Source organism: Amphiura filiformis, chromosome 16 (genome assembly GCF_039555335.1).
Source record: "Amphiura filiformis chromosome 16, Afil_fr2py, whole genome shotgun sequence".
In the NCBI taxonomy this organism is placed as follows: domain Eukaryota; kingdom Metazoa; phylum Echinodermata; class Ophiuroidea; order Amphilepidida; family Amphiuridae; genus Amphiura; species Amphiura filiformis.
Window position 1 is genome coordinate 11,420,149 of NC_092643.1, and position 19,507 is coordinate 11,439,655.

General features: G+C 38.3%; 2 protein-coding genes across 2 annotated transcripts in view; one reads left to right on the plus strand and one right to left on the minus strand.

Moving 5' to 3' along the window:
• Positions 1-421: 421 nt before the first annotated feature.
• Positions 422-13,302, minus strand: LOC140136504 (uncharacterized). The gene is made up of 6 exons (XM_072158215.1): positions 13,202-13,302; positions 4,918-5,735; positions 4,053-4,370; positions 2,943-3,245; positions 1,558-1,638; positions 422-764 (listed from the first exon to the last, which is right to left on the minus strand). Exons 2-6 carry the CDS (start codon positions 5,714-5,716, stop codon positions 475-477), a joined length of 1,791 nt encoding a protein of 596 aa, XP_072014316.1. The 5' UTR covers positions 5,717-5,735; positions 13,202-13,302; the 3' UTR covers positions 422-474.
• Positions 13,303-14,327: 1,025 nt separating this feature from the next.
• LOC140135565 (uncharacterized) overlaps positions 14,328-19,507 on the plus strand; it is a 38,707-nt gene continuing 33,527 nt past the window's right edge. The window contains exon 1 of the mRNA XM_072157104.1: positions 14,328-14,627. The gene's annotated coding sequence lies outside the window, so the exon portion shown is untranslated. The remainder of the gene's footprint in view (positions 14,628-19,507) is intronic.

Genomic DNA, 19,507 nt, shown 5'->3' on the forward strand with positions numbered 1-19,507 from the left:
TGAAGATGGACTCAGAGATAGACTGAAGGAGTAGAAGTCAAATGCCCCCAGCCGCAAACCCTCTGTGGTTGCAGAGCATAAAACAGATTCTCGCCACAACATTGACTGGGAATCCACAAAGGTTTTAGCCAAGGATGATAGAGAGTACCCCCGTTTAGTGCAGGAGGCCATCCAGATCAAGAAGAAATCGCCAGAACTAAATCGTGATCAAGGACTTGAATTGCTGACATTATACAATGCCCTAATTCAACCAAAAGTTGCCAATGGTCAACAAAAGGGCAAGTCCATCACAACATCATAGGACTTCTTCTGATGTGTGTTACACATTGAAATTTCAAGGTTAGTTGAATTTTTCAGCTGAAAGTCAGTTTAACAACTTTTAGAAAATCCAGATGAAGTTCATTACAACTATCAAGAGATGTTTGTACATTTCAAGTTATTCAGTTTAACCCCAAACCTTAATACCAAACTCTCCTAAAGTATAATATTCCATATTTGAGCAAGTTCTTCTTTGGTGCGGATGTTTTTACATTTGTCCAATGCTGCAAGCACTGCTTTTTTGTTAGCCTTCTCTCTATTTTGCCCCTGCCAGAATCGTAGCACTGCCAAGGCCCTCAAATCCACATCAGGAGTGTTGGCACTCCTTTCTTGTTTTTTCACATCCTTGTCATCCATGCCAAGTGCGATATAAAAATGTTGAAGATCATCTGGTCCTAGTTGGTCAATTACTGTCTGCAGGTCATCCTCAGACATGGGCCTCAAATCTAATTAATGAACAAAACAGATCAAAGAAATTGATGTAATTTTATGACTGAACTTTTCAATTCAAAGTTGGAAAAAAACCAACATGAATTATCAGCAATTTATAAGAGCCAACCAACATAGCATCATTTCCCATAGCATCAATCAACAATCGTCAATCACAGTCATTGCTCAAAGAATAATCTGTGTGAATATGAATTTTGGTATACCAATACGCCAGGGGAGGGGGGCTTTCCCCTGACATAAATTTGACATTTGGGACCCTTGCAGTTATTTGTAGAGGTGTTGTTTTTTTTGCTTATCTGTTTTGGGAACCAAGTTGGACCCCACTCCCAACATGGACTTGCCCCTCTGTAAAAAAACCCAGGTACACCATGCATTGTGACCACACAAACATACTAGGGCCAAAGAACTGTGCCAGGGGGATGAAAGAGGAAATGGCGACATGACAGGTCACTGATATGGGAGACAAAGGCATCCGTTTTTCAATGTACAGTTCTTCTAAAACAACTTTGTAAGAGATAAAAGCATAAGGTTCCTGTACTAAAATTCCTACTTCATATCCCAAAATACTTGTACATCTTGAAGGAGAAATGCTCTTTTGTGCTGTGTGCTCTAATCTTAAGCTTGTCCCAAGTGCCAATTAGATTGGTCCTTAAATACATGACAGCAATGATGGAATGTCCATATTTCCCTGGCAGTTCTTATTCATTTTTCTGTTGTGATATAATTTGCAGAATAATTAAATAAATAAACAAAAAAACAACAAACAAACAAAGAAACCAATATTCTTACCTATCTGATGTCGTCTGTGTGAATTAGGATTCTCTTTAGGTCTTTGTCCAGTCATCTGCACCTTCCTCCCACCCTGCCACTCTGCAATTCACAAAATAAATTGTGATAAGAAAAAGATAACGGTATAACCTAGTCAGGTATTTAGTTTGACATTTGTGTGCATACGAGGGGTATCAAAAAGTTTTAGAAATCGCCCAGAAGTGAAAGAGCTATATTAATGATATTTTGTCAGTGCAATCACTGGTCCTTATGTACACTATGGTGCAAAAATGGTCTCATAAGTATTTTTACTTTTTTTTTACAGGAGCTAGATGTCACTACCTGCCTATGTAACCGCATAACCAGCAAAATGGAGAAAATTGAGGCATGCAGCATGATTAAGTTCCATTTTAAGGGTCCCAGTGCCCAGAAAATCTGCGATGAAATAAAAATTCCTTTTGCAAAAAGCAACAGTGATATATCACAATCACCACCGAAGATAACTTTCATTTCATCATCAATTTTCTAGGCACTGCAACCCTTCAAAAGCAGGATCTTAATAATGCTGCTTGCCTCAATTTTCTCAATCTTGCAGTTTATACGCAGTAACTGGGGCAGCAGGTTATTGGCATCTAGTGCCACCTGTAAAAAAAGTAAACATACCTTTGAGACCATTTTTGGACCATAATGTACATAAGGACCAGTGATTGCACTGACAAAATTTCATTGATGTAGCTCTTTCACGTCTGGGCGATTTCTAAAACTTTTTGATACCCCCTCGTAGATGACATTTTTTACAGAAAATCCTTAGATATGGGCCCAGGTTTCAAAACAAATTGACCTAAAACAGCAAACCTTTGCTGCTGTTTTACCCCTAGAAATGGTGTAGGGTTTTGAAACTTGGTCAGCACACCCGTCAAAAATAATTCAAGTATTCCTCCCTCAGGATGCATGCCTGGTGTGGGGGTGAGTGTGCATGTCCAGAGTCTCCTTGATCAATAGCAACAAAACACATTGTGCCATCATCCGCTTGCTGGTACATCCACTTTGCCTTGCAAGTAAAAAATCATGTCTTTGATATGTATGCGTGTGTCTATGACTGTCTGCATGTGACATGGCCTGTAGCCAAGATTTATGGGTGGGGGCAGGATTTCCAAAACTTTTTTTGGAAAACAATAGGTTTGCATATAAAAAATAAAATAGACTTTTACCCCTCAGAAGTGGCTTTGTGGATCTGTTTTCAATATTTTCATCCCAAAAAGTGGACCCTTAATGACATTTTTGCAACATTGGTGATCTTTTGGGGCATATATTAGCATAAGACCACAAGCAAAGTGGACCTTTTTTTGGAGGGGGGGGGGGGTAATTGTAATTGCACCCTTCTGGCCTGTTTGTCACCAGCATACCTGTTATGATCCTGTTTTCAATGTTCTTGACTTCCACATACAAATCTTTTCGTGCCATGTGTAGAGCTACCATAAAGCTGTAATAAGCTTCGGTAGGTTTACGACTAAGAATCTCCAGCAACTTTTCCACCCGCCCACTCGTAGTAACCTCATTGTTGATTTGCTCTTTGTCACTGGTACTTATGGTTAAGTCCGATTTCAATCTAAGAAGGATATTTTGTGGGTCTAGACTGGGACAGAGATGCTCCAAAGCAGCTGTAAGAATACGGGCTTGTATTTCCAATGCATCTTTACTCTCAAATCCTGTATATAAATAGTTAAAATATTGATTTAGCGCAAAATAGAATTTTTACACAATAAAATCTCAGTACTCAGTATGGCCATAATGAGGATGTGCCACAATGTTCATTTCAAGGTCTGTTTTGGAATATAGGGTGTCATTTTTCAAACTTTTCCATGGCAAAATGTTTGAAATTTAACAAATATTTCTGGCATTTAGAAAACACTTCAAATGTGTTTTTAATTTGACAGAAAATTTGGGCTTTAGTTGGGTCAAATTCTAGTCTCTCCAAACTATTGGTCACTAACGCTCCTAGAGGGGGGAATTTATATTCAGTATGCTCTCAGATGATGGTGGATGCGATATCGCCATTTTTGACGTCGCCATTGGATTAACACATAATCATGAAATCTTAACAAACAATTCTAAATTTGTTATGTGGTGTCAAAGCAAAATTATCTTACTCTAAAACCGTTAAACTGCTAACTGTGTATTGTGAATGGGGCTAGTCAGCCTTGTATCTTCGCCAGCCTCGAACGTCATGTATATGCCGCCTGTATGCTCTCTCCATACAGCATTTGAATTGTGGGGTAATTGCAATGGATGACAAGACCTTGCAGCCAGTTCTGAAAACCTGGCTGGATGTACATCCCACCATCTCATCATTGAACAATATCTTAAATTTCAAGAAATTTAGATTTATTTCATAGTTTTATTTCATAGTTTTCATAAACTCTGGAATATTCAAATTTGTTTTTTATGAGGTTGTAAAATAAATTCAATCTTTTGTTATGAAGTCTATATATGTTGTTATGAAAAGTTATGTATACCTTGTAGTGCATTTTCTGGATTTGGAGGTGGCTGTGCCAATGGAGGAGGTTGTCTCATTGGAGCTGGCTGTCCAATCGGAGGTAGTTGTCCCATTGGAGGGGGTTGTCCCATTGGTGGTGGCTGTTGTGCCATTGAAGGGGGTTGTCTCAATGGAGGGGGTTGTCCCATTGGAGATGGTAGTTGCTGCTGATATTGTATAGAATCTTGGGCGACCTGCACTGGGAAACCTGATGGCACCTGCGGCTGTTGCATATAATCTGGTTCATCAAAATCCATGACACCATCTGGAGCACAGTCGGCTTGCAGTGTCAGGCCACCTGTCAAGAAAAAATGTTCATCATCTGATTTTTGACTGATACAACTATCTCAAAAATGTGTTCATATACACTCCTCGAAATAATTAAAGGATAAAAAAATTTCATTCAATATTATTTTTCAAAACCATCTTTCAATAATTTTGTTTTAAGTGCCAGATGAAACAGTCATGAGAAGACTGTTTAGTAGAACATGGACAAGTCACAAGGCCACATAATATAAAAAGATATTTCGATTAGGTACAAGTATGGTCAAGATAATCTGGATGATCCTTTGATTACTTTGAGTGTAGTTGACTCTACTGTCTTGAGGAAGCCAATATTACTATAGAAACTGTTTTTTTCATTATTATTTATTCATGGGCAATTCTTTTTGTGGACAATGTTCACCTTTTTCCTTGAATTTAACTTGATGTGAAAAGCTCTAAAGGTTGGTTTTCATTTATGGATATCAAAATTGAAATCTGGTTTGCTGGTAAAATTACTGTGTATATTAAAGTGACTGAGACATTTATATATTAATAACATTTTTAAATATCTAATTACTTACTCCATTTTTCCAGGATTCTCAAAGCTTCCTCAATATGTGGTCTGTTGTCTCTGTCTTGGTCCAAACATCTCTCCAACAATTTCTTGATTTCTGCTGGACATTCAGCTGGAATTTGAAGCATTTTGTGATCATGGCCAACTATGCTGACAATTTCAGCATCATAATAATCTTTCCATGGAATTAAACCTGTGATCATCTCCCAAAGAACCACACCCAGGGCGAAGACATCAGCTTTTGGCGACACCTTTCTTTTCCTGAAAACCTCCGGTGCTTGCCATCGTATGGTTCCCTTTCCGGCAGTAAGAGTAGTTATAGTACCATCTCCCATACGCTTCGCTATTCCAAAATCGCACAACTTCAACGTACCATCTGCAGAAATCAACAAATTAGGGGACTTAACATCTCTGTGGACCACGCCCATTTCTTTAAGATACTTGATTGCCACAGCAGCTTGGATCCCCCATTTGCGAACTTGTTCAAGAGAAAGACGTTTATTTTCCTTCCTGAGAGTAGCTAGATAATCATAGAGAGATCCCTTTGCTGCATATTCAGTGACTATCATCACATGTTCACCAGTTACAATATGACCGTAGTATTTGATCACATTTTCATGGTTAAGAGTCTTGAGAATGTCTACTTCCAATTGAATCTCATCTTTGTGATCTATTTCAATCTCTTTGGTCGCCACTACGATTTCTCCATCTTCTGATATCAAGGTTGCACGATATACCTTAGCACTTGCTCCTTTTCCAATTCTCTCATGCTTGGTAAGATCTGAAGGTCTAATGGTAGATTCCATGCTTCATGAGATCACAGTCCTGAGAGTCAAGAACAAAAATCAGAATTTAAGAATTTTAATGAGCATGATGAGATTTTGTTTAAAAGCAGTAAGCTTATCAAAAAACATTTTTGAATGTTATGAAAACGTTTTATACCCTTTAAATAACCCAACATTTAATGTTTTGTCAAAAATGTTGAGTGTTTGCTGGGAATATCAGCAGTAGATAGCTAATTCATCAACACCAATATCAATAGTAGATAGCCACTTCATCAACACCAATATCAGCAGTAGATAGCAACTTCATCAACACCAATATCAGCAGTAGATAGCAACTTCATCAACACCAATATCAGCAGTAGATAGCGACTTCATCAGTACCAATATCAGCAGTAGATAGCGACTTCATCAGTACCAATATCAGCAGTAGATAGCGACTTCATCAGTACCAATATCAGCAGTAGATAGCGACTTCATCAGTACCAATATCAGCAGTAGATAGCGACTTCATCAGTACCAATATCAGCAGTAGATAGCAACTTCATCAGTACCAATATCAGCAGTAGATAGCGACTTCATCAGTACCAATATCAGCAGTAGATAGCGACTTCATCAGTACCAATATCAGCAGTAGATAGCGACTTCATCAGTACCAATATCAGCAGTAGATAGCGACTTCATCAGTACCAATATCAGCAGTAGATAGCGACTTCATCAGTACCAATATCAGCAGTAGATAGCGACTTCATCAGTACCAATATCAGCAGTAGATAGCGACTTCATCAGTACCAATATCAGCAGTAGATAGCGACTTCATCAGTACCAATATCAGCAGTAGATAGCGACTTCATCAGTACCAATATCAGCAGTAGATAGCGACTTCATCAGTACCAATATCAGCAGTAGATAGCGACTTCATCAGTACCAATATCAGCAGTAGATAGAGACTTGTTCAGTACCAATATCAGCAGTACATTGAAACTTCATCAGTACCAATATCAGCAGTAGATAGCGACTTCATCAGTACCAATATCAGCAGTAGATAGCGACTTCATCAGTACCAATATCAGCAGTAGATAGCGACTTCATCAGTACCAATATCAGCAGTAGATAGCGACTTCATCAGTACCAATATCAGCAGTAGATAGCAACTTCATCAAGACCAATATCAGCAGTATATGGCTACTTCATCAAGACCAATATCAGCAGTAGATAGCTACTTCTTCAATACCAATATCAGCAGTAGATAGCGACTTCATCAGTACCAATATCAGCAGTAGATAGCGACTTCATCAACACCAATATCAGCAGTATATGGCTACTTCATCAACACCAATATTAGAAGGACATATCTACTTCTACACTGAACCAATATCTGTATAGCCAATTCACCAATACCAATATCAATAGTAGATAGCTACTTCATCAATACCCATATCAGCAGTAGATAGCTACTTCATCAACACCAATATCAGCAGTAGATAGCTACTGCATCAATACCCATATCAGCAGTAGATAGCAACTTCATCAGCACCAATATCAGCAGTAGATAGCAACTTCATCAGTACCAATATCAGCGCGTTCTTTAACTTTTCAATCGAAATGTGCGTAGAATCTATGCACAATTTTTACGCGCTCTGCGCGCCTTCTTTACACTTACGATAAAAATGTTAACATGCTCCGCGCACTTTCTTCACTCTTCAGTTTTGGCATGCTCCGTGCTTTAGTTCCGGCAATAATTTGTCTTGAGTCTTGTAGGTGGAAGGGGGGATCATAAAATGTTCGACCCAAGATAGGGAGGGTCGTAAAAAAAATTGCCCGCGATAGGGGGGTCATAAAAAAATTGACTCCGGTCACCGACATATTTGGGACCCCCCTAATATAAGCAGTAGATAGCTACTTCATCAGTACCAATATCAGCAGTAGGTAGCGACTTCATTAATACCAATATCAGCAGTAGATAGCTACTTCATCAGTGCCAATATCAGCAGTAGATAGCTACTTCATTGATACCAATATCAACAGTAGATAGCTACTTCATCAATACCAATATCAGCAGTAGATAGCTACTTCATCAATACCAATATCAGCAGTAGATAGCTACTTCATCAGTACCAATATCAGCAGTAGATAGCTACTTCATCAATACCAATATCAGCAGTAGATATATACTTCATCAACACCAATATCAGCAGAATTTGTCAACAGCAAATATTAGCAGAATATAGCTACTTCATCAACACCATTATCAGTTTGAATTTAAGTCTTAGATTTTATCGCAAATACAGCCTCTAAATCCTTGATTTTTGGAGGCTATAATTTTTATTAGTTTATTAAAATAATCAGAATTTTACACTCATAACATTGAAGGCATCATCTTCGGCATTTTGTCCCACAATTTTTCAAACATTTACTCGATTTAAAACTGCTTTTGTTATTTTGGTACTTTTTATAGGCCCAAAATTGTCCAGTTCTCACTAGATGAACCCTGGCATCCAATAACCCTTTTTTTGCATCACAACTTTGAGGCCAAAAGACCCTAGATTTGAAATGCTGTCCACACACCCTAGTCGCTTTGATCAACATTTGAATTTCTCCAATTCAATTTTGTTCAGTGAATCTGTGTAGTAAAATCACTGGCCATTTGTTGTTTATCTCCAACCACAGCTACTGTTGTTCAGTAGATACTGTACAAAGCAATGCAAACAACATTTGTATTGTTCGATACGAAATGCCCCCCACAGAGTCATGGATCATAAAAAAATTCAGAAATAGTGGAACATAGTTTTTGTTCTTTTGTCATAGCCCCTCAATAATTTATTATTTTGTAATATATCCACATCAAGGTTATTTTGATTGAAAGAAGCAGTCCCAGGGTTGAGTTGGTAGCAATATGGACTGCAGCTAGCTTTGGCATTGTGCAAACACTATATACTGACTGGTAGAAATCAGTGGTGTAGATTTATTTTTGACATGGGGGGGGGGGGGGATGGGGTTGGAAAAAAATTCTTGAAGTGAATCCAGCAGCTTTTGGCGACTGAACAAGCCCATGGTACAAAGGCATGCAAAGTGTGCGAAAATTTGTTGCCATATTGAAGCTAAACTGATGAAATATGGTTCACGCATGTTTCAGGAAATAATAAAAAAAAAAGCTAAAATTCCAGTTGATCTGATTTTGCATTTGCCAGTTATGCATGATTATGTGTATTACATTGTATGCTCCATAGGCCACTGTGTTGTGATTTCGTTCTGTGTTAAGGCGATATAATACCCCGATTTTCATCAGTACCCCTCTTCTTTTTTTTTTTTTTTTTTTATTAAGTACATATATATGTTTATCACCTCATGTCCTGAACTTATAAAATATATCTACATATAAAGTGAATTTCAACAATTTTAGTAAGTCATTTTAGCCCTATATATTTTTTTGTTTACTGTAACCTAGTAACTCAGATCTGTGTTTCATAACAAACCATAATTTATTCTTTTGAAAATGTTCAAGTAGGGTACATGAATAGAATACATTAAATCCTTTGTTATACTCTCTATAGAAAATCTATAGTGGTGCATGCAAAATACCTACCATGATATAACACTGAATAAATTAAATAAACACTTATACAATGGATGCATAGTCATTAGTTGTTAGGAGAAGAAAAGGCTATTAGGTCACCGTATGTCAGGTTATAGGTCAATTGGTTCAGGTCAAATTTAAGCATCAATTTTGAATACACATGTGAGACTCTGTGATATCATATGAGGCATAATTTTGATATTCTGTCTTTAACTGGATATATATCGAGAAGTGCATGGTGGATATACTAATATACCTTGGGATGTAAATGGTGAGTACAATTTAGAATGCCTAGTTGAGACGGATTTCACAAATAAATATAAAATAGTTACCAAAATCACAAAAGTTAAGCTTACGGAAAACTACCCAATATGGTTGTATAGGTGACAAGAAATACAATTTTTTTCATCATTGCTGTAGTATGGTTGTTGTAACCTGTTACCTATGGCTTAATTAAGTTTCAGTGCAATAATGTCACAAGTTAAAAATGCAAAATATAGCTCAACATTGAAAATAGAAGCATTTTAACCAGTTCCTTTTTTGATGTTGTGGAGCACCAAGTTCATGAAGTCATAAAAGAAATCAGGAACCACTTATTCCCATTTTACATATCAACTTTATTTCCCTAATGTGTTAGCAACACATATCCAAAATTTTAACGAAATCCGTTGATAGTAAGCTTTCCAAAATGAAGTGAATTTAAATCATCAGTGATGTACCTCCTTTGGCTTCTATCTGTAAAAGCATGTAAGCTACATTGATACCGATACCACCAATAAAACGAGAAGATTTGCCCGTTCATTTTGCATACCACTTTGTCCAATTTTTTTTTGTAATTGCTTCACAAAATGCAAAAAAATGCAAAAAAAAATCAATGGGTGTAGTACCCCTTAACAGAACATAAATTATTATGTGACACATCTGATCGATGGGGGCCAAAAGGCAGCAAATTTGAAATTGAGATAAAGGCAAAAAAAACCAAAAACCACACAATAAAATACATAAGAAAATACACATCACATCACAATTTCACACCCCATCTTGTGAATTTTTTGTCCCATTTTAGGGGATTTGCAATAATTATGAACCCTGAGGGAGGGTAAAATTGGGGCAAGAATTTTTGGCAAGTGTCGAAAGGGGGAGGGAAAGCAATTTTGGCAAGCTGGAAAGGAGGGCAGGCCGGGGCAAGCAATTTTTGGCAGGGCCTAAATTTTGTGCTAGTTTGCGAGAATAAAAAACCCATCTGAGTCGCATTACTTACTGCAAGATTCAATGAAAGAAGTTGATTCTCGCAACAAATGTTACGAGAATCATTACGGGAGTCGATTTTGTGATTCTCGCTGAATCTTAGGCCCTGTTTGGTACACATTCATGGGGGCGCCTTTTACATAAAACGCTCTACAAAAATCTTAGGAGAACAGCACAGTCTGTTTTTCTGCTTGTTATGCTCGCAATATAGGCCTATATCTAGACTCATTAAGGTAAAGCCAAGAATTTTCCGCGTTGTGGAAATTCCGCGAAAATCGCGGAATTCGGAGGTAAAGCGGAAAACGCATTTCTGAGAGAAAAAAAAAAAAAGCAAAAATGATGTAGAAAAAGGAAAAAAAATACAATTGAAAAGAAATATATAAAATACTAAATGAAATGTGTCTTCAAAATTCATCAAAATAATAGATTTACCGTACAACGCATGTCCTACCTCCCATTGCAGCCATGATACCCAATCACCCATCCCAACTTTGCAAATCGCAATGATCATCACAAGATTCTTGTGAAATTTTATTATGTCAGAAATGTGCTAAAATTACAAAGCGGAGAAAAGCGGAATTTAGCATTTGTAAAGCAGAAAATTCTTGGCTTTACATTAAGGTTTGCAAATTGGGATCCCAAAATTTTGGCATGTGCAAGGGAAGAGGCAAAGATTTCTTGGCAGGCCCAGAGGGAGGGGCAAGTGATTTTTGGCAGGCCGAGGGAGGGGAAGCATTTTTTGGCATGCCGTTTGGAAATGTACCCTTCCCCCCTCCACCCCGGCTCATGATATTATTGCCAGTTGCGTAGCGTCATAGGGGTACGGGGGCATGTGCCCCCAATCGATCTGAAATTTTGAAAAATCCCATAGGAAAAGTGCCGAAAAATGGTTTGTGCCTCCCCCAATCATGGTCGGTGCCCCCCTTCCCCAATGTGATGACCCATGCTACGCCACTGATTATTCAAGAAATATTTGGCAAACCGAAAGGGGGGAAGCAATTTTTGGCACGCCATTTGGAAATTTTACCCCCTGTAATTATTGCACAGCCCCGGTCCCGTAGTGTTTGTCATCCCCATGATGTTAGTTCGCAACGCAAACTTAAAAATCCGGGCAAAACAGACACGTCATTTATCGGTATGACATTTTCGTATTGGTGCTGCCCTATTTAAATTAAGCTGCCCCATTGTGCAGAGCTACTACAGTATGGGTTCCCTGTACTACCATGATGTGGCATGTTAAAAGGAGGATTTCGTGATCCTAGCATATTCTTTTTGCTGAACCATGAAATGGTATCAGCCTATAAGAGTGAATGTTACTAGCTTACTTACTAGCTTACTTACTATCTTACTTACTAGCTTACTAGCTTACTAACTAACCATTTGGTCTGAAATGGACATATCTCTAAATGCCACAAAGGTATGACCCCATGAGTGGTGTCATATGAAAGAGGAAACATAAAGAATATAATAAAAATATTTCCAAACGTCGGAGGTCATCCAGGGGTCACAGGGGTCAAAAAAGGTCATTTGAACTGAAAATGCTCCGATTGAGCTGAAATTTAAATGCAATGATCCTTATGACATTCTAAACATTTAAAAAATATTTTAAGATTCATTTAAGGTCATTAAGGGGTTATAAAGGGGTCAAGGTCAAGTTTTCCCAAATGCTCCGATTGAGCTGAAATTTAGACGCATTGATCCTTATGACATTCTAAACATGTTGAAAATATTTTAAAATTCATTTAAGGTCATTAAGGGGGTCATACAGAGGTCAAAAGTCAAGTTTTCAAAATGACAGCTTCTCACGATCAAGGTATAAACGGCAATTAATTAATGAAAAAGTCTTATTAAAATTAATACTATCCTGCACAGTATTGCTGCTTGATCAGATCGTCACAGTCATCCGCCTAACTTACCTTGTGCCCTTGCAAAGGGCACAGTTGCTCAGTTTATTTTATATTCTTTACTTTTCCTCTTTCATTAACACCACTCGAGTGGTCATACCTTCGTAACATTTCGAGAATGTCCATTACAGACTCCGGGTGACAGTGGTATAGGCCTACCACAATATACTGCCAAAGCCACATGGTTCAGCTATGGTGCGGTTATCGCTCTAGTTATGACATTTTTCAGTAGATATCCACAAAAAAAGCTTATTTCCAAAATTTCAGTTGATTCCGATTTTGCATTTGCGAGTTATGCATGATTATGTGTATTACACTGCTCCATAGTCTAGACAATGTGTTGAAATTTGGCGATATTTTTGCTAAACGAATTAATCTGCAAGAAATATTTGGTACATAAACATTATGTAGCCAGAGGTATCCAGTGGTGTAAAAATCTCAACTTTTTTGGGAAAAGTGGGGGATGAGGCTGTGGATCACGAAATGCCCCTTTAATATTATTATTCAGCTGTATTAGTCGCTGAAAATTCTATGGGGGTGGTTTCTTGACTAAATATATAATAATAAATAAATCACGGCCAGTCATTGCCGGTGGTCACTTAATTCCTTTTGTACTCACAGATATTGCCGGAGGGAAGTGGTACTCAATCATGCCATTGGGTTCTACCATGACCATCTGATCTATCTGTGGTTTTCAATATTCATGTCATAAACCTAGGCCTACATTTTATATATTTATAGTAAAAGTAAAAGTTGTATTTAATCTATCATATTCCTTACCGTGCGTTTATTGTTTCTACGGAAGCTGTCGGTCAAAAGTCTCTGAGAACTGCTTTTAGCTGTTTTTCTTTGGTGCAATAAACATGATAAAACACATAGCCTAGCTGCGCTGCATCATCGTCTAGACTGGAAATTCCCGAATTTGATCTTTGCCCTCTCGAACCTGTTTAACCTACGTATAGGGTGTACCAAAGTCTCCTGAAATTGTAAATATTTTAGCGTTGCATGAAATAAGGGTGTGTATTGTTGGTCGAAGCAGCAGACACATTATTTTCGTGTAAAGGATCAGGCATTACCCTTTATTTCTTAAATAATAGGCCTTATAGGCCTATATTGATTCAGATAATGAAACTCTTGTTAGGGGGGCTGATGCAGAAAGGGGGATGCCCTAAAAAAAATGACTACAAATTTTGTTGGGAAAATTGAGTTTATATGCTTTTCTATGGGGTTGACCAATAATTTTCATGTCAAAAAGGGGGCCCTGAAATTTTTGAGGTTTGTAAAGGGGGGCCCCGAAAAAATGTTCGCGATGAATTTTTTTTGCATCAGGCCCCCCTAACAAGTGTTTGTGAATGGTCCCTAAGCACGGTTTAATGATATCGATTTAAATCATGAATTCTTTTTAAGATGACTGATTTAAATCAAAAAAATTTTTACTACCTTTCACCTTGACAAATGTAAGTTTAATTTATCTAGTTTTTAAAAATTAATAAAAATTAAAAAAAAATTCTCCAAGAATTTTTTTTGTAAAAAAAAAAATGGGGATTTTTTCAAAGATGAGCAGTTTTTGCCCAATTTTTTTCTTTTATCATGGGGTAGGCCTATATCTGTTTTTGGTATAAAAAAGATTTAAAGGAGTATTTCTTGATCTAAATGATCTTAGCATCTTCATTTTATAACATTTTTTAGTAGATATCCACACAAAAAAAGCTCATTCCCAAAATTTCAGTTGATTCCGATTTTAGGGCCTATAAAGTTTTCCTAGTATTTCAAAGTCTAAAATTTGTTGAAAAATCTATGTTCGACCTATTCTTTATCTGTCATCACAGGCATGATGCTCCAGTGATTTTGGTCACCCTATAGATTTTCAACTTCCGTGTTGCTCGATTGATTGATCAAAATAAATAGCTCACACACCGAGTCAGTTGCAGCAGCAGTTCGACAGCAGCAGCACTTGACCGCAAGGCAGGCATACATGCAGAGATAGTACTTCGCACATGAAATGATTGTTCACATTTTTAGTTATTTTAATTCAGTGCACTGAGCACTCCTGAGTGCTTTTCTAACTTTCCTAAAGTGCATGCAAAACCAGGGAGGTATATAGTCCGACACAAGGGGCAGTGCTAACTTTCTGCAGATTTTGGTGGCATATTGGTCCAACACAACACTCAACAGGCAGCCTGAATCCTGCATGCCTGAGTGATAGGTAAGTCTGAAGTCATGAAGCCTGCATGTCTGATTTTGTTTCATACTGTAGGTAGCTCATTCATGTATGCATGATTTAGTTACTAGTCTATATAGTTCAATCATATATTTTCAAACTCATGTCAGATAAATGTTTGTTTGTTTGTTTAAACGGTCGCTCTGTATGGAGACACGCTTGGGTCCTGGTGGGACCAGGCTCAAACAAAATGCTCAAATGTGTTCATGAACAGCCATGATAGGCCTCTCATGATAGGCCTTGAAGGCTTGATAAAGTTTGTATTAAAACTTGGCATTTTGTGATCCACAGCCTCATCCCCCCACTTTTCTCAAAAAAAGTTGAGATTTTTATATCACTGGAAACCTCTGGCTACATACCGTAATGTTTAGGCCACAACAGTCAATTTTGAGTTTCCTGTCACATAATTTCTGAAAACAAGTGAGGTAACTTTTTCATTATTCATTATTCATTATTTTTCTGCCTTCCATTATATGACCAAAACGCATGTAAAATGTGTTGTTATTTGCCGCTCGCTCACTTGAAGATGGATGTTTAGCCCAAGTGAGATTCAAAAGTACATTAAAAAGAGTCTGCAAGGTTGACAGCAAAATGTATGTTTTGATTTTGATTTTTCACAAAAAATAAATGGATATTCATCATTTTTATGCAAATATAATCAGTTTTTATCTGTATTTTTTGGAAAATCACAATAATGAATTCAAGTGAGGGTCAGAAAATGAAGTGAGGGCGGGTGACGGGAAACTCAAAATCGACTTTGATTGGCCTTATGTACAAAATATTTCTTGCAGATTAATTCGTTTAGCAAAGATATTGTGAAATTTGAATTTCGTTCTGGTGCACCAGAACGAAATTACAACGCATTGTCTATGGAGCCAGGCCCGTACGCAGGGGGGGTGTGGAGGGTGCGACCGCACCTCCCCCAATTTGTAAAAGTATACAAAAAGTCCCAAAATTTAAGAATTTGCGAGCGTAGTGAGCAAAAAAATCAGGTTTTTAACGGTTTTTGGTCAAAAAGGGCCAAATTTTGGGGAAAAGTCCACTTTTACAAAATCGCCCCCCCTTTGGAAAAAAAGTCCACTTTTTCAAAATCAGCACCCCCAAAAAAAATCCTGCGTGCACGGGCCTGTATGGAGCAGTGTAATACACATAATCATGCGTAACTCGCGAACGCAAAATCAGAATCAACTGAAATTTTGGAAATAGGTTTATTTCAGAAATTAAAAAAAAAAATGAAGGCCTACATGTATGTGTTTTGAATATATATGTACTCATGTCATACTCTATTAATGATTTCAAAATGCATTGAATTTGTATGCATTTTGAAATCATTGCCGGTAATAGAGTTTTTTTTTTTTTTTAAATCAACCATGAATGATCCATTTAGGTCTAGGTCCAGGGACACTCCAAAGCCGAAAAAATAAATAACTTTAATAAATGGCAGAAAAAGCGGCATGTGCCCCCCATCAGACACGGTGCCCCCCATCATGGTCGGTGCCCCCCCCATATGATGACCCATGCTATGCCACTGGTTGCAACTTCATTGATGCGCGCAGTATCAAAAAACAAATATTTTTGCCAAACAAACTAATAGTTACCTGTATGCACCATAATTTCCTTTCAGTGGGAAATTATTTATTTGATCAATATTGAAAAGCTTGAAAAGTGCTATTGACTCAAAGTGAGTGTATGAAAACAGTCTACCAATACCATCTGTCCTGGGGGTAGTAATCTAAAATGTGCAACTTTGGGTGTATTCTTTAGCATGTGATTGCCTACTGGGACGTCATTGCATTAGACAATTTCAGTGCCAGGAAATTTGGAATCGCGTGTTGTGAGATGGCTGATTTTATTCATTTTTATGGCCAATATGAGTTTGTTTTAAATCGTGTGATTCATGATTCTGATTCATGCTTGATAATTATTTTTCTAACATATAACACAAAATGGCATGATTGCCAGAGACTTCCTTTAAGACACTCCAAAACCAACAGACTGGGTTACCCCCCTTAAAAACAGGAAATTAATAGCTATGGCTCGGAACATTGCAGAACATTGGGATTATGTACAATCATGACATGTTATAAAATCATTCAGAATGTACAGTAACTTTTTCCTATGATAGGAATACATGTATTTTAGTGTAGTGATTATCGGTATGAGATAATGTTCTATGTGAAATACAGTGTACAGGCTGTATCAAAATGAATGGTACCCAACTGTTTCCCATGATTTTGTACAAGACTGACACATTAAAAGGAACTATCAGAACATCCCAATTTATACATGGACGTTATTAAAGGTAAACACTATACATGTACAATTGTACATTTCGGACATTTCAAGAGGATCCAATATTGCATTTGGAAGAAGCAGGCTTTTTTAATAAACATCAAAATTGCTGGGTATACCAATCATTTTGATACAGCCTGTATACACCATTTTTTATGCCTCCACCGGAGGTATTATGTTTCCTGGTTGTCCGTCTCTCTGTCTCTCTGTCTGTCCGTCCGAGCTTGCGAGTGCAATTTCTCAGAATTGGTAAGACGTACAGTGATGCAAGTTGGTGGAGGGATGGTCATTGGGGGTCTTCAAATTATAGGAGATTTTCAGCGCAAAATACGGTAATTAAGTACCTAATTTGCATAATTTATGCGTAATAAGCAAAATACCTTGTGCACAGATTATCTGGAGATCCGTATGGGTACAGTGGCGTAACTTGGTGAGAAGTAGCGGGGCCAGATGTTCTCCACGTGATTAGATTTTCAGCGCAAAATATGCTAATTACGTATCTAATTTGCATAATTTATGCATATTTGATGCGTATCAAGCAAAAAAACCTTGTGAACAGATTATCTGGAGATCCGTATAGGTTACAGTGACGTAACTTGGTGGGGAGTATTGGGGCCAAAGGTTCTTGACCTTATTAGATTTTCAGCGCAAAATTTGGTAATTAAGTACCTAATTTGCATAATTTATGCGTAACAAGCAAAATACCATTTTCTCAGAGACTAGGGATCGCACGTTCCTCAAACTTGGTGGGTGGGTGCATCTTGACTGTAGACAGAACAAGTTTGTATTGGTCAGTGGGTCAAGGTCACCCGAGGTCATCCAGGGGTCATCTGAGGTCAAATTAGCAAAAACTGCCATATGGGCATGAAACTGGGTGAGTACAGTCAACATTTAGAGCCAATTTTTTGAAGGTAATTTTGGGGTCAGCCAAGGTCACCCAGGGGTCATCTGAGGTCAAATTACTAAAAATTGTCGTATGGGCATGAAACTTGGTGGGTACAGTCAACATTTAGAGCCAAAATTTTGGAAGGTCATTTTGGGGTCATCCAGGGTCATCTGAGGTCAAGTTACTAAAAACTGTCGTATGGGCATGAAATTTGGTGGGTACAGTCAACATTTAGAGTCAAATTTTTGGAAGGTCATTCCAGGGTCATCCAAGGTCATCCAGGGGTCATCTAAGGTCAAGTTACTAAACTGTTGTATGGGCATGGAACTTGTTGGGTACAGTCAGCATTTAGGGTCACATTTTTGGGCGGTCATTTTGGGGGTCACCCAGGGGTCATCTGAGGTCAAATTACTAAAAACTGTCGTATGGGCATGAAACTTAGTGGGTACAGTTAACATTTAGAGCCAAAATTTTGGAAGGTCATTTTGGGGCCATCTGGGGTCAAGTTACTGAAAACTGTCATATGGGCATCATACGCCTCAAGGTGGAGGCATTGTGGCCGACGCTTTGCGTCGAGAACCGTGCAAGTCGAGAACCGCTCTAGTTAGTGCTGATAGCTCTGTCACACTACGGCGGACTGGGTTAACGAACATCACCGTATACAAAAATATTTTATCCGTTGGAAAAATCACCAGTCCGGCAGGAGATTCGGTGGGAGTTGTGGTCCGATTCCCGTTCGTCTCTCTATGCAATGTGGCCGCTAATAATCCTGCAGGCGTCTTATATACGATCGTTCAACGTCCGACAAATGACCGGATATGGGGTCCGATTCTCGTTAACCTCTCTATGCATTGTGGCGCTAATAATCCTGCAGGCGTCTTATATACGATTGTTCAACGTCCGACAAATGACCGGATTTGGGGTCCGATTCTCGTTCGTCTCTCTATGCGTTGTGGCCGCTATTGATCCTGCAGGCGTCTTATATCCGATCGTTCAACGTCCGATAAATGACCGGCGAATCCGTCCCATGTGGCACCAGCAGGGACGTCGACCCTATCAGAAAAGTTGGGGAAGAGAGGGTGTTTGAGAGGGTTTGAGGCCCCTCAGAGGCAGTGGCGTAGCAAGCACGTGTTCAGAGGGTGGACAAAGTGGGGAAAGACAATTTTTGAGGGGAAAAACTTTGACGCAAATGGTCAAAAATGGGCTAAAAAGTACAAAATGGCTACAAATCTTACAATTTAACTTTTTCTTTTCTCTTCTCTCTTCAATTTTTCTCAGTTTCTTTTCTTTTTTTCTTTCCTTTCCCCCTTTTTTCTACTTGTCAGTCACTAAAGTACTAGGGGGAATTTCATATTGGGTCCCACATCCTTCAGAAAGTGCCCCCACCCCCACCCATGATCAATGCACATGTTAGCCATAGGCCTACATCCGCATAAGCGCCTCTGAAACCTCCCAAACACCTCACGGTATATAAACGAAAGAATAACGAACAAACCCAGGGTATATATACAGGACAGTACGAACACACATCGGACAACTTCCGAACATGTGTATTCGGCACATCCGTTTCAAGTTTTGTGCATGCACAAAACTTGAAACGGATTGTCGACGGACTAAACAAACATCACCTAACACGAAACGTTTTTGTGTGGATAATAGCAGGACATATGAAGAACAAAAAACGATC

Bases quoted from the DNA above. Each gene is read 5' to 3' on its own strand.
- LOC140136504 (XM_072158215.1), bottom strand. From the start codon at position 5,716: ATGGAATCTACCATTAGACCTTCAGATCTTACCAAGCATGAGAGAATT. The intron at 3,246-4,052 runs GTATACATAACT...ATTTATATACAG, and splicing joins TCCAGAAAATGCACTACAAG to GATTTGAGAGTAAAGATGCA. The intron at 765-1,557 runs GTAAGAATATTG...TTCATTAATTAG, and splicing joins ACACAGACGACATCAGATAG to ATTTGAGGCCCATGTCTGAG.